The 20107-nt window shown below is 41.9% G+C and overlaps 1 protein-coding gene across 2 annotated transcripts in view; it reads right to left on the reverse strand.

Moving 5' to 3' along the window:
- Nucleotides 1-17284, reverse strand: part of TESK2 (testis associated actin remodelling kinase 2) — an 84444-nt gene extending 67160 nt beyond the window's left edge. The window contains exons 1-2 of one of the 2 annotated variants that reach the window (XM_040610175.1): nt 17066-17284; nt 8869-9172 (exon numbers count right to left, since the gene is read on the reverse strand). In XM_040610175.1, the coding sequence (XP_040466109.1) occupies nt 8869-9090 (222 nt within the window). In that variant the 5' untranslated portion in view covers nt 9091-9172; nt 17066-17284. The remainder of the gene's footprint in view (nt 1-8868; nt 9173-17065) is intronic. The other variant, XM_040610174.1, reaches the window with a different exon arrangement.
- Between the last annotated feature and the right edge of the window lie 2823 nt (nt 17285-20107).

Genomic DNA, 20107 nt, shown 5'->3' on the forward strand with positions numbered 1-20107 from the left:
ATAGAGAAGGTATGAGGAAAGCCTATACAGATGATGGAAAGCAAATCTTTCATATGCTTTCTCACTTCCTCCGGAGATTTTCACCATCCCTCTGCAAAGATCTTCTGCCCTCCCAGCAAAACCAGGTGAAGGGGCTGTTGATGCACGTTGTCTTCACAGGAAGTCAAGAGTAGCTTGGTCTACTGCTGGAGGTTTTTCAGTCCCATGTGGCTGTCATGGATTTGGCCAGGATAGTTAAATTTCTTCTCAGTAGCTGGTAAGGTGCTGTGTTTTGGTTTTACTATGAGAATCATGTCAATAATGCACGGATGGTTTTAGTTGCTGCTAAGTAATGCTTATACTAAGTCAAGGACTTTTCAGTTGTTTAGGCCCTGCCAGTGAGAAGGCTGGAGAGGCACAAGAAATTGGGAGGGGACACAGCCAAGACAGCTGACCCGAACCAAGGTGATATCCCATAACATAGAACATCATGCCGAGTATATAAACTGGGGGGAGTTGGCCTGGAGGAGCTGATGACTGCTTGGGGTCTGGATGGGCATCAGTCAGCAGGTGATGAGCAATTGTATGTGCATCACTTGTTTTGGTTTTTTCCTCTAGGATTTTATTCCTCTCTCCCTCCCTCTCCTTTTCATCAGAATTATAATTATTATTGTCATAATATCTCATTTTATGTCAGTTATTAAATAGTTCTCATCTCAATCCATGAGTTTTACCTTTTTCCTGATTCTCCCCATCCGACATGGGGGGCAGGGAGCAAGCAAGTGGCTGTGTGGTACTTGGTTGCCGGCTGGGGTTAAACCACAACAGTGACTTACGATGCAACCACTGCTCTCTTGCTCGTTACCAATTTTACAATTGATTCTTCAGAGATACCTGGGAGTTAGTAGAGACTACTTACAATGGAAGATACTATCAGCTATGAAGAATAGATTAAGAAGATGTCCATGAAGAACAACAGACAAAGCTGCTTTTGCCCTAGGACAAAATGATGAAGAGCAAGATAACATGAAGTCTTTTCCAACCCTATGCTTTTGACTCCCAAATCTATAAAGCAAAGAAAAACATACGAAAATGTACAGTGTGGTAGGAAGTCCTAAACAGTAATAAAAATGCCTAAGCCTGACATAAGCAAAACTTGCAGAAAGCAGTTCTGCCTACTGGGCAAGAATTAGTTTCCAGGGAAAAAAAAGTAAGTGCAATTATCTCCAGTATGCTGCTAATGACAAGAGGAAAACTCTTCTTACTGCATCATAAGTCTGGGGACACCATACAAGTTCATACATGCACTGTGTTAAGCAAGCTACGGTTCTTGCAATACTAAATATACAACAGCTACCATAAACAGAAACACCTACACACAATTAGTCTTCCTATCTTCCCCTACATAAAAGACACATAAACATTCTGCCCTATTAATTAATTTTATGAAGATATTAACGTCACCTTGATGAATGTAATGTTGACCTAAAGTCTGGTGACAAAGCAATGAAACAGATCAAAAGTAAAAGCCAGAATTGTACTAAGAGCCAAATTCATGCCCTTGTTTGGCATTAACAAAGAAACAATTTCTTTCCTGTTGTCAGTGTTCATGTTGAGAGTTTTTAAATAGTATTCAAAAGGGTATATTAGGATTAAGAAAAATTTGTCTCCAGCTGGAATGCCCAGACTCTTCTTGACTTATGCTGACATTTAACCCCTTTCCTCCTTAAAAGAATTCAGGGAGGAAGGTATAGGTTTGACAGCCCTGAAGGCTGACATCCCATTTACGTGGCAAATGGGTGCACGCAGAGGAGACAGGAAGAACTTGCTTGTAGAGTCCCGAGAATGTGCTGGGGCCTTGTCCTGCAGGAAGGAGCTCCATACCAGTTCTATTCTTGGCCACTCTGCAAAGACTGGCAATAATGCACAGACTCACATTTAGCTTTAGAACACACTAGTAGTTTAAATACTGTAGTGCCTGCTTATCTGTTAGAACCCACATTAATAAAGATTGCAGTTCTATACAGCGCTGTCTGCAAACTCTGAGCCACTGGTTTCCAAAACCACCTCCATTGGGATTTTGCTGAGCGTGGGCTGAAAACAAGCAGCAGCTCCCTTCCCTCGAATTCCAGATTCTCTTCCGCTTTTTTCTGCACCTTTTCCATGTCCATTTTGCAGTCATCCTCTCCTTCTAATCTGAATTGGCATTCCCTTCTCTGCATGCTCATTTATAAAACTACTCAAATATCTCCTTCCCTCTTTCCACACATTCACAGACATTTTACTCTTGGAAAAAGGCCTCTGTTGACATGATATATCACTAAATGCCACAGGAAAACTGAACCCTCTGCCAGTAATGAGTTGCTAGTAGAGTCAATAAGCAAATAGACAGGACCAGCTGTAGAAACAACTCAAACTGGGAAGTTCTGGTTATGAAAGTATAGTTAAAAAACCCAGTAATAATAAAATACGGCCTGGACACACCAAAGGAGGTTCTAGAATCTTCCATAATGGAAATTTAAAGGACAGGTAAAAAATAGCTGCCAAGAACAGATCACACACACTTAAGCCTGGCTCAGCTAAGGATACTGTAGTAGTTCTTACAACATCCCTTCCTAGCTTTACATTGAAATTAGGTTGTAAGTTTGCTAAGCTAATAGTATAAATGTTTTACAGTAGCAATATACACACATGAACACACAGATTTCTATAAGACATCTGACTTCATGCCACAACCCCCCTACAACAAGATTAAAGTCTGCCTAATGGTAGCTCAAGATACAGTTGTACGTGACAAATAAGCATAAGATAGGGAAGTCTTCTACTGAGCTTCCAGAGGAACTCGACGAGACCTCCTGTTACTCAATATTCCACATTCACTTCCAGCTCACTGATGGAAGTTGCCACTTTGAAAGATTTGAAACTTCTGTGTTTGTAGCATTACCCTGTTCATGTTATTTCACTAAGCAGTGAAGGCCACTTCATATCTTAAGTCCACTGGAGTGAAAATTAACAAACCCAAACACTACAAACAAGGATTTAAGGCTACAGAAAAGGAGACCCACACCCATCAAACATAAGGTACTAACGTGCTATGATAACAAGTAGTGTGCACTATAAAGGACTAGGACACAAAGTAAATGCGTAATTTTTACACATCACTGTTAAGAAGAAAACTAGGACATTGAGTTAGGATGTCCACTTGAAAAAGCTAAAGATATTGGAAAGACTTAAATCTATATTGTAAGAACTAGATTATTCCCGGGGTGGGACAGGAAAGAGCTAGAAATTAGGACTACTTAACACACCAAAAGGGTCAAAACCTAACTTGATAATGTACATCAAGTTTTATAGGGAGGAATGAAGAGGTACTAAAAAGACACTGGCCCAGCCAAAACAATACAAAGAGCAACTGGGTGGACTAGCAGGTCCAGAGACTTCAAATTAGGTACAAATTTACAACAGTGAGATTACACACTGAGCACTGGAATCTATAATACTGTCTTTGAGGTCTTCAGTTCAGAACCAAATTAAAAATACAACGGGAAGGAGAGGGTATATACCTGTGTTGCACATGGCATCAGTATATGCTGTAGACAAAATACCAGTTACTGGTGACATATAATGACCTTTGATCATGTGGCAGTGTGTGCATAGATGACCTAATAACTCTTCCAAGCCTTAACTGTTTGAAAAGTCCACAATGCTTTTATTTTTAACCATACAGTTTAAGCATGAGACTTAATGGGCAAATACAACATGAAAACAAATACTCATGCCAACCAAGACAGATAGGTTTCTGGGGTTATTTTTTTTGATCAAGTGACCTGCCTATTCTCGGAACTTTTGCACTTGAAGTTCTAGAAGTTAGTCCCTCACTCTATTGTATGGTTCTTACTCTGCACTGTTAATTCTAGTTAGCAAGCTCCATCAAACCTAGGTCAGAGGCCAAAAGAAAGCAGTATCAAACATTTCTGCACCGGACTCCTTGAGGGCTGCAAAATTATAGACAAACACAGAAGGAGGTGTTAATCAAGCAGAATAGTAATAAAGTCATAAAACAAACACACACAAAAAAAAAGCCCTCAGTGATTCGCTTTGGGAAAGCCGTACCAGTAGTACCTCTCAGATCTACCGCAGATGTTCCAAAGATCAAACCCACCAGCATGACAATGTGCCTGAGAGACACAGTATCATAAATTATACAAAACTTAAATGATACTAGATAGTGTACATTAGAAGATAAAACTGGCGGTTCTGTTACCTAAGTACACTAAAAGTATGTGATAAAAACCAATTATATATGTTCTTCACACTACCCCTAAGCACAACTCCACATCAGCCCTGTTTCTCCTTTCACATTAGACAGCTGGATGCTGCTTATCTTTAAGGCACCTTGAAGACATTAAATAAATACAAGAAACAGGATCCTAGCCTCAGGCACAAGGTATGCATTTAGACAGGCACACCTCCCCTGATCAGTCAGCACTTTTGAAACTCTGGGCACATAGATCTGATCATACAAAATACAGAGTAATAACTGATTGATGAATTGAGGACCATCATTCCAGGTTATTCAAATAGGAGGCCTTACAGCATAAGCACATACAGCATGAGTATCCTGAGGATACTGACTTACTTGCACCCACCACTCCCCTTGTTAAGTCAACCAAAAGTACACTGTCCTCTCTTTGTATTCAGACTTAGCCTTGTACCTGGATAGTGCCAGTTCCACAGGCTATGGAGTCTACACAACCCAGAGTAGCACCAATATATTTCCAGCATGTGTTTCTCAAGGGTATCCATGTCATATTAACACCAAGATTCATCCTAGTTATTCATATGGCTTTGATGCATCTTTCAAGATTACTTTTCTCACTGTTATATGTGTCAGCTCTCTAGCTATTGGGGAGGGGGGAGAATTCAACAGTTAAGCCCACCATTACAATAGCAGCGATCCCTGCACTACAGAGCTAATCAGTGACCCAAAGATAAATTGTTTCCCTCCTCCTGAATCATCTTCTGACAGTACTGCTAATTAGATGACTAGGTGCATTTAAAACAGGAGAACTGTCTGCTGTGGAACAACTATATTAGCATCCACAACTGCCCAAGACAAAACCATGCAATTCTTCTCTGGATGTCAAAAAACTTCACCATTCCTCAGCAGCCAAAACCCTCAAATTCTCAAGTGATCACATCTGTACAGCAACACAAACTTGCCAACATGCAAACACACGGGACACTGAATTTGCACAATTCTCTATCGGATCAATGATCCTTTTTTTCATATATGCATGAAAAAAATGCAAAAAGTCTATTTTTAACATTCAGCCAAAGTGTTGAAGTATTTCCAGTCTTCCTCAAAGTTTAGCTACATGAGACAGAGCCAACAAGAACACCTGAAGGAATTTTGCAGCAACTTGAGTATTTAGTACTGGCTTTGAATTTGAAGGTATATTTGAATAGAAAAAGATTCTGGATTTTAGTACAACTGCTGTTTCAACACACATCTTATAATTAATAGTATCCATTTCCTAACATGGTGTTTATTTCAGCGTGATGCTTCTCTCCCCCACAATTACTTATAGCTCCATCAGCCCTTACCGATTTTCACAGCTAGGAATTTAAAGGTTTGGGATCATGGCTGGGCATTGTTAATTTACATAAACAGTCTTTACCTAGCTCAATCTTAAAAACAAACCTCAGTGTGCTGCACTTGCCACTGAAAATTAGAACAGGCGCTAATCAGTCAGCTGTTTCAAACTAGACTGCTAATAGTTTGACAAAGTTCAGTTTTTCTAAATTAGTTACAACAGTATTCTGGTGAACATGGATTTGAAGTGTTACAGTGACAGCTAATAAAATCAAAATGCTAGTTTAATACTTTATATACTTTAACTATAAATAAATCACAAGGTGCAATAGAAATAGTAAAAGATCATTCATAGCACACATGACCATCAATATATACATCTAAGCTATAATGTACTCCTGTTCCTAAGCTAAGAGAAAACAACTTTTATCCACTGTGATAGACTATATTTCTGTGGAAACTCCTTTTTAAAGGGATGGAGGGGAAAGTTATCACTGAAAACAATTGTCAGTTACATAGCAAAAGAAACATCCCAAACCCTCAGAACAGGCCAAGTGTTCTTTGCTAAATCACTTGACTGAACCCTGAGTATTATACTCACAAAACAATAGACAAATACATAATTGAAAAAGCTCTGGTGACATGGGGGTTTTTGAGACACCTCTGCTAATTTAATGGGAAGGCTTCCCTGCTCTTGGCTCTTGTGAAGTTGCTTATGCAGTAAGTCTAGAACTATCCTGGATTTTTCTCAAGTTCAATCATTTAGCTGAGAGCCTGCAGATCAGACTGAACTTCAACTGTGTCAACCCCATGAGGCTCTCCTTCCTGGAAGCACATCAAGGTTCTTGCGTGAAATCTGATCATCAGCACAGCAGGATTAATGACAGAGGTGGTCAGGCTGATAAACTAGCAGAACAGAAACCTACTTAAATGAGTATGGAACTACATCTAAGATAAGGTCATAATGCAGTCTCACCCCTTTGTGCCAAAACTGAAGCGAGACCCTGTTTGAAACTGATGTGAAAGAAAAGGCTTTATCACTCCTTGTCTCCCTGCAGGAGGTCTGTGGTTGTTTCTGGGAAAACAGACACTAGATACTCAGACTACCGCCATGCTCTCAGAGCAATGCCACTGATTGTGGACTGACTTGGCCATGTGATGTCAAGTTTAGCTTACTGAAAGAGGGGATGCAGGGGAAGGTTTTTAAAGTTAGCAGACTTATTTAAGCACGGGAAGGTAAACCGGGTAGCAGAGATTTCTCTCAGTCAATGTAAGTTCTCTAACAGCTGTTTACCTCTGCATGCCACTACCTGACTAAACCAAGTTCTCTCTTAAAATAAGGTATTCTTAGTAAATCAGTTACTATGAACGCTGGAAATTTACCTTTACTTTTAGCCACTTTTTCCCCCCACCTACTTGTGTTTCCTAACGATCAATAATACCATACCTTTCTGCTGGATACACAAACACCTTGCCTCAGGGTGCTTCTCCATGATGCTCCTCACCAATGCATGGTAGAATATTACATCTATTTCTAGTAAGTCTATTCACAAAGTATGTAGCTATTCAACTACAAAACTCTTTGAAGTCCCAACATAAATATGATTGGCAATACCACTAACAGAATAAATTTGTAAAGCAAGCACTGGAAAAGCCTAATATTAAAAAGAGGGCTAAAACCTGAATTTACAGAATAGGAAAAGGCACAATGTCTAATCAGCAACACTGAGATAAACCCAAGACAAAACTACTCCAACACATGAATTCTGAAACTCGCACAAACAAGGTCTGTTACTTCCCAGTTACTTAGAGATGACCCAAGTCTATCGATACTCTTACATACTTCACAGCAGCTTCACCATAAAAGCTGTAAAAATGAGTTCCAGTGGCACACAGGACTTTAAAAATCAGTTCATTTCACATTAAGAAATGTCTGCATACAAAGACAGTTGCTACAAAATGCATTACAGAAAGTTTTCCAAGCAGGAAAATAAGAAAAAAACAAATAAATTATTAATAATAATAAAAAAACCCCAAACAACCTTGTTTTCAACTGGTATACAAGCTGGCTTTTTAAACAGCTGACCCGTATCAAGTTTCCTACACACCCCAAATAAAATTCTTCATATCTGCCCATTTGAAAGAGTTAAAAACTTGTGTTAGTGGAAATTTAATTTCATATATCTAGCTAAACAAAAAAACTTCTGTGGAGTGACTTGCCCTTACACAAGAAGAGAGGTATATACGGAGATCTGAATGCCTATGGGTATTAAAGCAACATAAAAATAATTTTCATTTTCTAATTCATATACCTATTCACAGCAAGAAAACTGGATAAGAGGTTTTTCCGTTTAACTTCTTAAAGAAAAGACCATAAAGTGCCACAGAATGGACATAATATATTGTGAGATAAAGTCTTCTGGCATTTCACTGAAATGGAAATAATTTGGAGGATAACTTTGTCTAAAGCCAGGTGCTAGGACAAGGAAAAATTATTTTTGCAATGCCTGAAAGCCTAGAATTCAACTCAATGCCCTATTCCTCTAACCTTACCAGAGCAGTCAGAACAGCAGAAATATCACCAGCACTATAAAACTGCGGTTGCCTGTATAATTTCACAAATTGCTTTACAAAGATCTTATCCACTTCCCAGATTCATAGCAGCAAGTCACCAACAATATCAGATTTTCTCATTCAAACTATTTACTTCAAACTAATCTCTGATTATTTGAGTTAGAGGCATTGCATAACAAACAGCAAGGGAAACAAGAGAAGAGCAACTAATAGCATTTAACTTCAGTGCAATAAATTTTGTGGTTTCAAATTCAGTAATCATGTGTCGATCTCCTAATACATCCGTCTAGTGTTGGGAGGCAAAGACTACCGAATGAATGAGTACAATCCCACAAAACTAAAACTAGCTAAAACTAAAGACGTTCACACTTCCATATGACAGAACTAATAGCCATTGGTGTTTAATACACTACGTGAATGCAAAAATACATGTCAGAGACCAAAAGATAAACCAACTTTTTGTTGGTTTTTTTTTTTAGCTTTTTGTTTCTCCCAAATAACCTCTGCAACTCCCCAAATAAAAGTGATAAAAAGCAGCTGGAAGAGTGACAGAGGAAAAATCTGAGACCTGCAAGCTCTTCATCACTCACTCATCCAGACTAAAGTAAATAAAACAGCAGCTGACTTCAGTGAAAAGTACTTCTGCTGCTACTCTCATACATTCTCAGCACCAAACATGAGGCAATCAACATCAAGCGAGGAAAGAACTAAACACACACCTTGAACACCTCAGAGAAGAAACCAGAGCCAATTTTCTCACATGTGAAGTCATCAAGACGAGTAAGTCTGGAAAAGGCACTTATCAGGGCTCTGTATGAAGAGGTACAGACTCTTCCTATCTGGGAAGCAGTCCCTTCTCCTCCAGTGCCACCATCAAAGTCTTCAGCACGCTCCAAGCGTGGTGGAAATCCTGCTATTGAATTCCGCTTACTTCGGTCCATTTTGAAAACAAAGTTTTATCTTGCTAAGGGAGGACTTCTCACATCTTAGGTAATTTGCTGTCTTCTCTACTCTTGTGGGATCCTAAAACACAAGAAATTGAGATTACCATTATTGGAAATATATCTAACAAGTTTGATAGGACTCAAACACAGCTTATACCAGTTTAAGGGAATAAGAAAAAAAAACCCAAGTAGGGGCATGAAGAAACAAAAAAAACCCACCACAACCAACCACACAGCATCATCAAAGTCAGACAATTTAATGAACTTTTCCTTTAGATTCATGGAAATACTCTTATGCTCTGGCTATTACAAGAATAGGTTTGGAACGCAAAATTTAACTGGTGAACAAACAACTTTCACCACCACCACCCCTTTCTTTTTTTTACTTAAGTTCTGGTTGCTAAAGCAAGCAGCTAAGCAGAAGGAAACCCACAAAGTGTAACATTCTGCTTTACTTCAGTAGAAGCCGGTGATCAATGCACTGCTATTGCAAGAAACCATTTCACATTAGTGACTGAACAAGGGATCCCCAACTATAAAAACCCGATCAACTTTCATTTGCCATAAGGAAAATTATTAGCTGTCAATAACAGTAGCTGAAGCACCAAAACCTTTGTTTTTAAAGCTTCCAGCTATGAGCATTCCAAGACCAATTCCTTAAATGGCAGAAAGACAAGTTTATATCCACTAAAGATCTAGCCCCCAAATTTATAAAAACATCAGCAATCCTGCTACAAAAACAAAGTATTCTTATAAGAAGCTGCCAGAACAATTCTACACACACACACTTTTTAAAGCTCTGTTAATTTCAGTTCAACTGAAAACACAGGAAACAAGCTACATTTGCCAAGTAGGAGAAAAGGGGAAAAGGGAGGTAGTGGGGGGGAGCAACAGTAAGGCAATTTTTTTTTTAAAAAAAAGTATGTTGAAGTAATCTGGATGACTCTGGAGCCCATCAAATTCAGCCTGGACTGTCAACTTTGACAGGTAGCCTAATTTTTTTTTTCTTTGAACCCTAGACTTAAGAGGTTATTCATCTTTTCCACACTTAACTGCTCATTTACAACAATTTGATAAGCCCCTACAAAACCTGAACAAAGTGAGCAGTCACAAAGAGGACAGATTTCTCTTTCCCGAGGGTGAATAAAAAACTGGAGGGAGGGGAAGGAAACAATAAAGTTAAAACCAAAAAAATAACGGTGGACAAAATAATCACAAAGCAGGGAGCAGGCAATTATACTCCTGTTTACACAGATGTACAGAACCTGAACAATACACTAAATTTGAAGAGCATCTCAAAAAACAGAGGCACACCAGCTGTCCTCTGAATATATTAGCAGTGCTGCTATACCCATCTTTGTATGCAGCATATCTTTCAGAGATGCTCTGTGCCAACACATCAGAAAAAACACATAGTCCTTCCCTTCCTTCAAAAGTAAGCTTTTTTCAACGGTGTGGAATTAGTTTGAAGTTCTCCTCTCCAAAAACAAAAAAAAACCAACACACACCAACACCAAAAAAACCAAGAACCCCTCTGTATTTTTCAAGGGTGTTTATTGCAAACATCTTAAGTAAGACTTACCTCTCTAAATGGCAGTTAGTGGGTATAAGTGAGTCTTACCAGGGCCTGATTAAGAAAATTTAATCTCTATCAAATCCCACATACAGAATTTTATATGCAGACTCCCATACGCATGAGTTTACTGCACTTTTCAGATGATAGCACTACATAACCTAACATTATGGTGTGGCTGGCTGCCACACAGAAGATCAGGATCCAATTTCTGACCTCATATTCTTGCCCCATGAGCCTTGAAGGTCTGAAAATGGTACAGAAGCACCATGGGAAGGCAAAGCATGTTCTCTCTCCCCCAGGTGAGAAAAATAGCCCAGAGAACCTCCTCAGCTATAGAGAAGATGCCCAGGAATTTTCAATGCACGCTTAAATAATTCCTTTTGATCTGAAAGGGACAAACTATCATTTGGCTAACTTTAAAGGAGATGAAGAAAGAACTGTCTATGCAAGAAGGATAGAGAAGAAACCACAGTGTTAAAAATTCCTTTTCTGGAACAGGAGATGCAAGTATATTTGGAGACTGACCAGAAAGCCTGCTGTAATTGAAGAAACAATTTTTTAGAATTTATTTGCAACAGAGTAGCACCCATATGTACTAGACACTTTCCAAAGAAGGGAGCAAGCATTTGCCCCAGAAACGCAGTCTGACACTCCAGTATCACAATAACACCATACGAAGTGGACCCTGGAGCTTGTAGACACCTCTGCTAAATCTAGTGGAACAACACATCCACACTGCAGCCCAGTAAACTTGAGCAACTTGTAAATCAGGACTGTAAGTTTAAGTTCTCAGGCAAAGCAAGATATATGCAAAAACAAAATAGGGAAGATTGCCAATGTTTTAACTAGAGGAAGATACCAAGTTAGGTAAGGGATCTTAAACAGAAGGAGAAGCCCAATTCTGCCTTAAGTATCCGGATACCATTAACTAAAAAAGATAGTTTCAACCTAGCCTCTCAATCTATTTAACAACAACAACAATCTCCCTCACACATACACATTCTATTGACTGAAATCATGTGCTGAACTTTGCAAAACTCTATACAAATCCCACAATGAAAGAAGATATTCAAAGTACTTCACACAAGACAAACCCCAGAAGGTTTTGCCATCTGGATTCCCAAGTAAGCCATTCCTTCATTTCTGCCTGCTAGAGTTTGCCTCCTTTCCAGACAGCGGCACGAAAGCCTTGGAAATTATTAGGCTAGAGCTCCATTTGTGTAGTATTCTGCCCAGGATTGCATATGCAGAATCAGAGGAAAATTTCAAGTGGGCACAGTTCCAAGTAGGCCTCCTGTCATTTTGGCCAATTACACTAATGATCACATCCTCAATGAAATCAACCAAGGTTTAATTGACTGTCAAGTCAGTCAGAGGTACTTTAATTTACTACCTTGTACAGTTAATTAAAGTGCACTGAACAGAACCCAAGACTATCCTGCAAATCCTGCAACCAACTACAAGGTTGTTGGGTGGGTTTTTTTCATATTAAAGCTCAGTTTAAAAACTCTTAAGCTGTACTCAACAGCCAGTTAAAAAAGATCCTGAACACTCTAAAAAACAATTCCCAATAAATTCCCAGCTTTCAGACCAATTTTTCTGACATCTTTAACAAGAAAAATGCACTCAACTCCACCAAGACAAAAAAAAAATTTAGAAATACACTTCTCAAAATGCACACCTGCCCTACTCATCCATTTATTACATTACTGAAGAGCACAATTTCAGAATGTTTCCCACATGCCCTACCACATTTTGATTTCCTGGCTTAAGAAAAACAAACCCTGAAGAAAAAAAGTATCTATCCTAACATAATATCAAGATCCGTTTCTCCACTGCATGAATGCATTGATTTTTTAACTTTAGAAATTACGATAAAAATATTATCAGTATTTATTTGGTTAATTAGAGGTTTGGCTTTGAAAACAATGCCTAAGCCCGCAAATCCCCAAAACAGCACATCAAGTTACATGCCACACATCAACATAAAACTAACAGGTGACATATATTAGCCGGTACTTAACATTTTATAATTCATAGACATAAAAATGGGTAAGGTTTCTCAGCTTTAGCAGCATCCCTTTAATGCCTGAGGGTATAAAACAAGATCCTTCCAAAAAACTTTTCCATTCATTACTAAGATGTCTTCTGTCCCCAGTATCTTTATAAATGTGTGCATATTTGCACTCAAATGTCAACCTCACAATTTCCTAAAAGATGGCCTTAACAACAACAACAACCATTTTTAGACACAGAAGACTGTCACTAGGCATTCAGCCTGGAAAGCAATAAATCTGTTGGATGCATGTTATTAATTTGAAAAGGTTTTCTGGAGAACAAGATGCCAAAGCTTTGACATAAGTCATTTGCCAAGAGTTAACTATTAGAACTCATAGTCTGATGTAGCTTCAAAACCCAACACTACAAAAACATGAAGGAATTATGTTGGCAAGTGTCACTCAACCAAATAATAACTGGGGGGTGAGGGGGGTGGAATTCACTGTAGTAATGTGCAAATTTCAGAAAAGCTTCAAAGGAATGTAAAGAACAAAATCTTCCAAAGACTGAATTGATTTTGAGCTCATTAGCCAGGAGGAGGGAAAAAAATAATAATAAAAATGTTTGGGAGGGAAACACAAGAAATCAAACTAAACAAGTAAAGCAAACCAGGCATTCCACAATTTTGTTCTCAACTGCTGTCATCCCCTTTCCCAACAGAGGAAAGTTCCTTGGTTTGTCTCTAACTTAGCTTCCAGTCTTCGGGAGAAAGATAGTATCAAATGTTTACAGTCAAGTACCAGAGCTTGTGCTGTTTGGCCCAGCTCACCCTGAAGCTGAAGTCTTTTTGACTAATTTTACAGGATAAGACTTCAGGTCCAGTTTACAGTCTTAGTTATGACACTGCACTCAAACGTGAAAATCCCATTTTCATGTAGGTAACATTTTGCTTTAATTTCATCTCCCCTGTAGGCAATAATTCCTAGCTCTAGCCAGTACTGTCACAGTGAAAGCTTCCCACACAACTAGGGCTGACATTCCTCAGAAGAGACCTGCATTAGCCCTTACACCACTCCAGAAACTGGAAGTCTGCTAAACTGCATTGTGGTTTTATAATGCAAACAAACTGCCACAAGAGGCTAAACTGAAACAAACAGTTCATTTATTCTGTGACTGTAGCCAAGTTTGCAACCAGAAAGAGACAAGCCATTAACTTACTGCAGAGCTTAGGATTCAGGGCCAAGGTTGTAGGTTTAAAAATATTTGCATCAAGCATAGGCATAAATTCTGACACGTATTTAGAAGGCAAATATAACGGTGGGGTGGGTGGGGTGGGGGAGGTGTATTAAAAACCCACAAACAAACAAACAGAAAACCACTTGATCCTTACGCCCATAATATAATTGCCGACAGTTTCTAGGGTCCAATTATAACACAAAACTAAACTTCTACAGAAGGACCTTGCAAAAAAAAAAAAAATCCATTCCTCTCCTAGCCTGGTTTTAGTCACTCCAATGCACAGTGCAGACAGACTCTAGCCTAGCTACAGAGCACCATTAGAGTTAAATAATCACTCGAGTAGATCATGTACAATACACAGCTGCAGCTTCACATGGATAATTTTAATATATTATGTTTGCCTAACAAAACAGAGCTCAGTAAAGACACTGAGAAGCAGCTCATGCCTTCCAGGTGTCAGCAGGCTGGCATTTGCTTAGCTCTTGAGAAACACAAAGGGAACCAAAGCCTTCCGATACCAACAGGTATTGTAACATCTTAATAATCCAGGAATTTCCCCCTCAGCCTCTCCACCAGGTTTACGACTGAGGGCTGACAGCTCTATTAGCACTGCGGGGGGTCACAGGAGACATGAAGTAACTTTCTGCTGTTTCAATGCAGCCAGTGACACAGTCCAGCACAGCAACATCAAGAAAAGAGAACATGAATGCTTTTGATGAAGGGACGAAGGTAAAATAAGCAGGTTGAATTTCATACCTGACTGACCTCTCCTAGACACAATTTTATATTTATATATCATAACACAAGGCAGTCAAGATTTGTATTTTCCAGCTAAAAGTATCATCCCCACAAATATTGAAAAGACACTCTGTAATACACCCTTAAAATAATACAGCTGAAACACCAGCCCATGTGGTGGACATGGCTTCATGTTATGGTGAAACACGCAGCACCATGTTTACTTCAGGTACCAGCTGCACAAACAGAGTCTTGACTAATTTATTAATTTTTGAAGTGAGATTGGAGACATTGAAGACCACTGGTATTTACATATCAGTCCGAAGCACCCTGGTACCAAGGGGAAACATGTAACTCAGTTTGGAAACCACGGACCTGGAATATACAAAGTAAGCCTTCAAAAGCTAAGTCATCTCAACCAACTCCATTCTCAGTTTTTTTAGTCTGGAGCTATTACAGTTCTCCAGTGCAACCAATGGGACAGTCACATAAAGAAGTGGCTTAGCCACTACCAGAAAGGTGTTCAACTTAAGAAAAAGTGACAGGCCCATATGCAAAGCAGCTTACTATCTAAGTCAGAAAGAGGACTTGGCAACTGGACAACAGATGGAGCCAGTGCAGCACAGTTGCTGATTAGTAGATGTACTTACTGATAAATACATAACTTCAAATGAATACATTAGGGAACCAATAAGCAGGAAAAGAGCTTTAAAAAAAAATTATGAACACGGACCTTTTTTGACTTTGCCTAGAAGGGTGCTTAATGTTGTGCCAGGCTGCAAGACACCATGTTGCAAGGATACAACAAAAAGCTTTGCCACTGTGCAAATGCATGGTTCTCAGCTACAGGAAGAATACAGAAAGGGAACCTATGATGCAAGTGAACCACAACCTTCATTCTTTTCTGCAGCCAACACAGAAGCAACAGTCCCCTCCATTAACCCTGCATTTCTTTCCTGGATTTGTGAAACCATTTGCATAAAGAATTATAATGACAAAAACAAATTTAAAGAATTGGAGGGTATAATTAGGTTACAGGAAGCCTATACCACCAGAACACCTTATCTGAACCAACCTTCTCCTTCCACTGTCACAAAAATGCTAGGCACTGAAACAAGGATTTTTCCATCCCTATCTCCTGCTGTACATCCCAATGAAACAACACAAAACCAATCTGAAGCAAAAAATGCACGAGAGCATGCACTTGCTGCCAGGTACAGGGAACACACCCCTCTGCCTTCAGTTTAAGCTACCCGTGTTTTGCACACAAGTTTTACATGAAGACAAACCAAAGGACAATGGAATTACACAGCCATGTCTCCAGCTGTAGAGTATACTTCTGCAAGAGTCAGAAAATGACATTTTTATTGGCCTATCAAGATATAGTATGCAACAATAATTTCCAAAGATGATGACTAAACAGAAAGGTTTATGGCTAGTCCACTGGGCATACCACAGTTTCTCATAAAAAAAGTCTTATCTTGGGTTGTAAATTCCACTGCCTAATTAAGTCCCCAGAACTGTAGTGTCTATCAATTTTGCAGAGAATAAAATAGGCTAGAAGTCTGATCTCTACTAAAAAAAAAAAAAAAAAAAATCAGTTGAAGCATAAAGGCTTCTCATAAATTAGCATAAATATTAGCTCTAAGTCTTTTTTAGGGGGACAAACAGAAAGATATAAACTTAAGTAACATTCAAGTCAGAGGTCTTGAAATTTTACCTTTCAACTATCACGGTACCACCTATCAGAGTATCCAAGTGGAAAGCCCCCTATACCTCAAGCAAATACAGTTCCCACCCCCAAAGGAAAGCAACATTAAGAGCAATCATCTGCATTTATATAGCGCCTTTCATCTGAAGGCCATAAAGCAAACACATATGCACATACATCCACCTGACCAGCCGAGCCTGTCATTAAACCATGATTCATGTATTCTTACAGGGTTGCACTTCAAATAGCAAAACCCGAGCCAAGCTTTCACACCTCTTGGCAAAGCGACCATGTTCAAGGCAACCCCGGTGCGGTGGGGCAAAGATCTCAGCCGTCCCCGGGGCAGACCCTTGCTCCCGGATCCGGGCACGGCTCCTGCAGCCGGCTTTGCCGCCGCGGCACTCGCTGCCCCTCACCGCTCGCCCGCGGGGGGAACGCGGCCGCTCCGCGCACCCGTCCCCGCACCGCAGCGCAGCGCCCGGGGGGCGGCGGGACCCGCCGGCTGCCCCCTCCCCTCCGCCAGGAGGGTGCCCTTCCCCGGAGCGGCTCCTCTGCTCCCTCAGCGCCTTCAAGGGGGCTGCCCACCCGTCCCGCCAGCCGCCCCCCCCCCCTTGCCGGCTGCCCCGCAGAAACGCGTCCGTGTGTCGTCGTCCCACCCCCCCCGCCCCTCGCGCCCTGTCCCCAACCGCCGCGCGCGCGCCGGCCGTTACCTGAGCGGCGGCGCCAGCAGGGCCTGCGGGCGGCGCGGGCTCTCATGGCCGCATGCCCCAGCCGCGGCCAACCCCCGGCCCCTCAGCAGCCCGGCGAAGCTCTGCCCCACCGCTGCGGCAGGCGAGGGGGTCCCATGTGAGGCGGGAGCCCAGCTGCGGGACCCGGGGCCGTGATCACCGCGGCTCCTCCTCCCCCGGCCGCAGCCCCCGCCTCCTCCCCCTCACGCGTCTGGAGCCCACAGCGCCGGCCGGGCACCGCCCCTGCCCAGCAGCCAATCGGCGCCGGGAGAGGCTGGACGGCGGTGGCACCCGACCAATGGAGGAAGGGAAGCCGAGAGGAGGGGCTCGCAGGTAGTCCACGTGAGTGCCCCTTTCTAATTGGTCGTGAGCCACTCGACAGGCAGGCAATTTGGCCAACCATACGAGAGACAGCCACGCCCTAGAGAAGAGCGGGAGCCAGTGGCAAGAAAGAGAGAGGGGCGTTGCTAGGGGCGCCTCGCTTTCACTGGCCAGCCTCTGAGGGCGGATTACAAATAAGGAAATTAGCCAATAGGAGCGTGGTGTGCGCGCTGACTGACTGACAGAAGAGCCAATCGCCGTATGTTTATAGGCTGCGGTGGGCGGGAAGCTGTCAGCGGGTCGGGCACGGCGGAGGGCAGCGAGCCGGGCCCCAGCAGGCCGCGCGCGGTGCTGAGGGGAGCTGGCGGCGGCGACGGAGCCCCTGGGGTTGGGCGCCAGCCGGTTACCGACTACCGATTGTCCGTCCGGGAAGCGTGGTGATCCCCGCCCATTTCGAGAGGAGCCGCCTGGCGGCCCGCGGGACCTCACCGCGCCTTGGGCCTGCACCGCCTCGGGCCTGCGCCCTAGCTGCTGACCGGCAGCGGAGGCGGCCCGGCGCCGGTCCTCCCCCGCGCCCCGACTGCCAGGCACACCGGTGGGCAGCGCCCGGCCTTAAGGTGCCCGTACTGGGCCCCATGGCGGCGCCCCGGCTGTCATTGCCTCCGGTTACCGCACTTCCCCCAGAGTTCATCCCCGCTTCGGGTCTCTTCCTCCCTCCAGGCCCTGCAACCTCAGCGTTACACACAAACTCTTCCCTTTTTGTCCAGCCGCCTGCAGCCCAGCCGTGGTGTCAGGCACAGCAGAGGAGCACTCTGCAGCGAGCCCCCAGCACAGTCCCCCCGGTCCCTGCCTGCAGCCTGCTTCGTGCATCTCAACTATGCTGAGGTTTTGACTGCCAAGCTCTAATAAGTCTGTGATTTTCGCATACAAATTGTTCTTTTTCAAATTATGGCTTATCCACATGTAGGCACCTTGTAGCAGGTATAGAAAAAGATACCTTCCTTCCTGCAAGGATGCACGGCCAAACTTTAAGTATCCGTTCCAAAGCATGGCAAGACTAGAACATCCCATTAAGTGGTTGTGAGGGGGGGGGGGGGGGGGGTTTGTTTTACATTGGCAAGGGACTGATTTTTTTTTTTTTCCCCTGACTTCATCTTTGGCAAATTTTTACCAAAACTTGAAAGAACAAAGTTCATTTGCTGTAGAGTCTTGGGTACAACAACCAAATCCCAAACAGTTAAAATCGGCAGAGCTGTAATTAAAAAGGGTCTCAGACATGAACACATCACTCAGCCTTGCTATACTATATTAGTAATACGTTTTCCCACTATCCTTTGTCGTTAAGTTTACATCTAATCTTTTCAGCTCAATCCAAAATGTGCTTGAGGGAGTTTCATGTTGAAATGTTAGTACCAACTCTACAAATAATACTGAGCAGAGATTTATCCTTACAGTAGGATTGAAATCCCCACTCTGCAATTTATTGATTAAATTTAGTCTCAGGATTTCACCTCTGTCTACAGTGAAACTTTCTCTGTATATTTAACTACAAAAAAATGTAATTGTTTCTGCACAGGTAACAGATTAAAAGCATTTGGGGAGGGGGGAAATATTGACCTATTTTCTTTATTTTCCTTCTGGATTTCCTTCACAGGAAAATTTCCCACACTCCTAAATGCTAAATATCAACCATATGCAAACATCTGTTCTGATAACAGCTCAAACATAGGGTGCAGCAAAGCTTCTGTAATTAAGCCATTAAACAATTATTATTGTTTCCATCATACTTTAATCAGCATTGAAGCAGATGGAACTACTGAGATCCTTCAGTGTCTTCTGCTCTCTGACACTCACACAGAATTGAGCTCCAAAATGGGGCTTTTCAGCAAGACTAATTTTTTTAACTCTTTTTTTAAAGTTAAATTTCTGTGCTTTACGTTTTTCTGGGAATTATCTAAGCAAGTTGAAAAGACTTTACAAAGCCAGCTCTGAAACATCTCCATCTCCTTGGTCATTCACTGTGCCAGGGCGCAGTGATCCCTGCAGCCTTGTACCCCCTTAAAGAAACCTCAGTGCTTGTTTCATCTCACTGTTCCTCCAATACCCCTCAGCCCTGCTGGTTTGGAAGCTGTTTGTTAGCGTCAAGATGACATCTGGCGGTAGGGTTTTATTACTCCTCTTTTGGGAGCTCATCCCGGCAATAAAGCAAATGTGTTCTCTTTCCCCATTTCCCCATCATAAATTTCACCTCTTTGCTTCCCAAACAAGATATACATTGTCTCTGCCTTTGACCTGCAGATATCTTACTGGTAATTCCCGGGAATAAGCATTTATCCCATGGGCTGGTGCAAAGTAACATTGAAATATGCCAGTGTGATTCAGTAAAGTTAAATCTCAGTGGGCAACACTTATCCTGTATTTCATGTAACATTGCATGAGGTCCTGTGGTGTATGTCATGAATGATCCCTGTTTTGAAAGGGAAATAAAATTGTCTTACTACCCCTCCTACAGCTTTATCTCAAAGGCAAGGCCTGCGTTTCCAAAGCGCAAAAACGTGGCTTTTGCTGGTGACCACGTGTGTATGTAAAGCAACAGCAGAAAGTCCCCCTTCCCTCCTCATAGCTGGCAGAAGTGCCCCAGCAAATCTGTGACCTTGAAATCTTCAGAAGATGAGTGGCTTTTGTAGTCTTCCTCTTTCCCGG

The sequence above is a fragment of the Falco naumanni genome, chromosome 11 (genome assembly GCF_017639655.2).
Source record: "Falco naumanni isolate bFalNau1 chromosome 11, bFalNau1.pat, whole genome shotgun sequence".
Taxonomy (NCBI): domain Eukaryota; kingdom Metazoa; phylum Chordata; class Aves; order Falconiformes; family Falconidae; genus Falco; species Falco naumanni.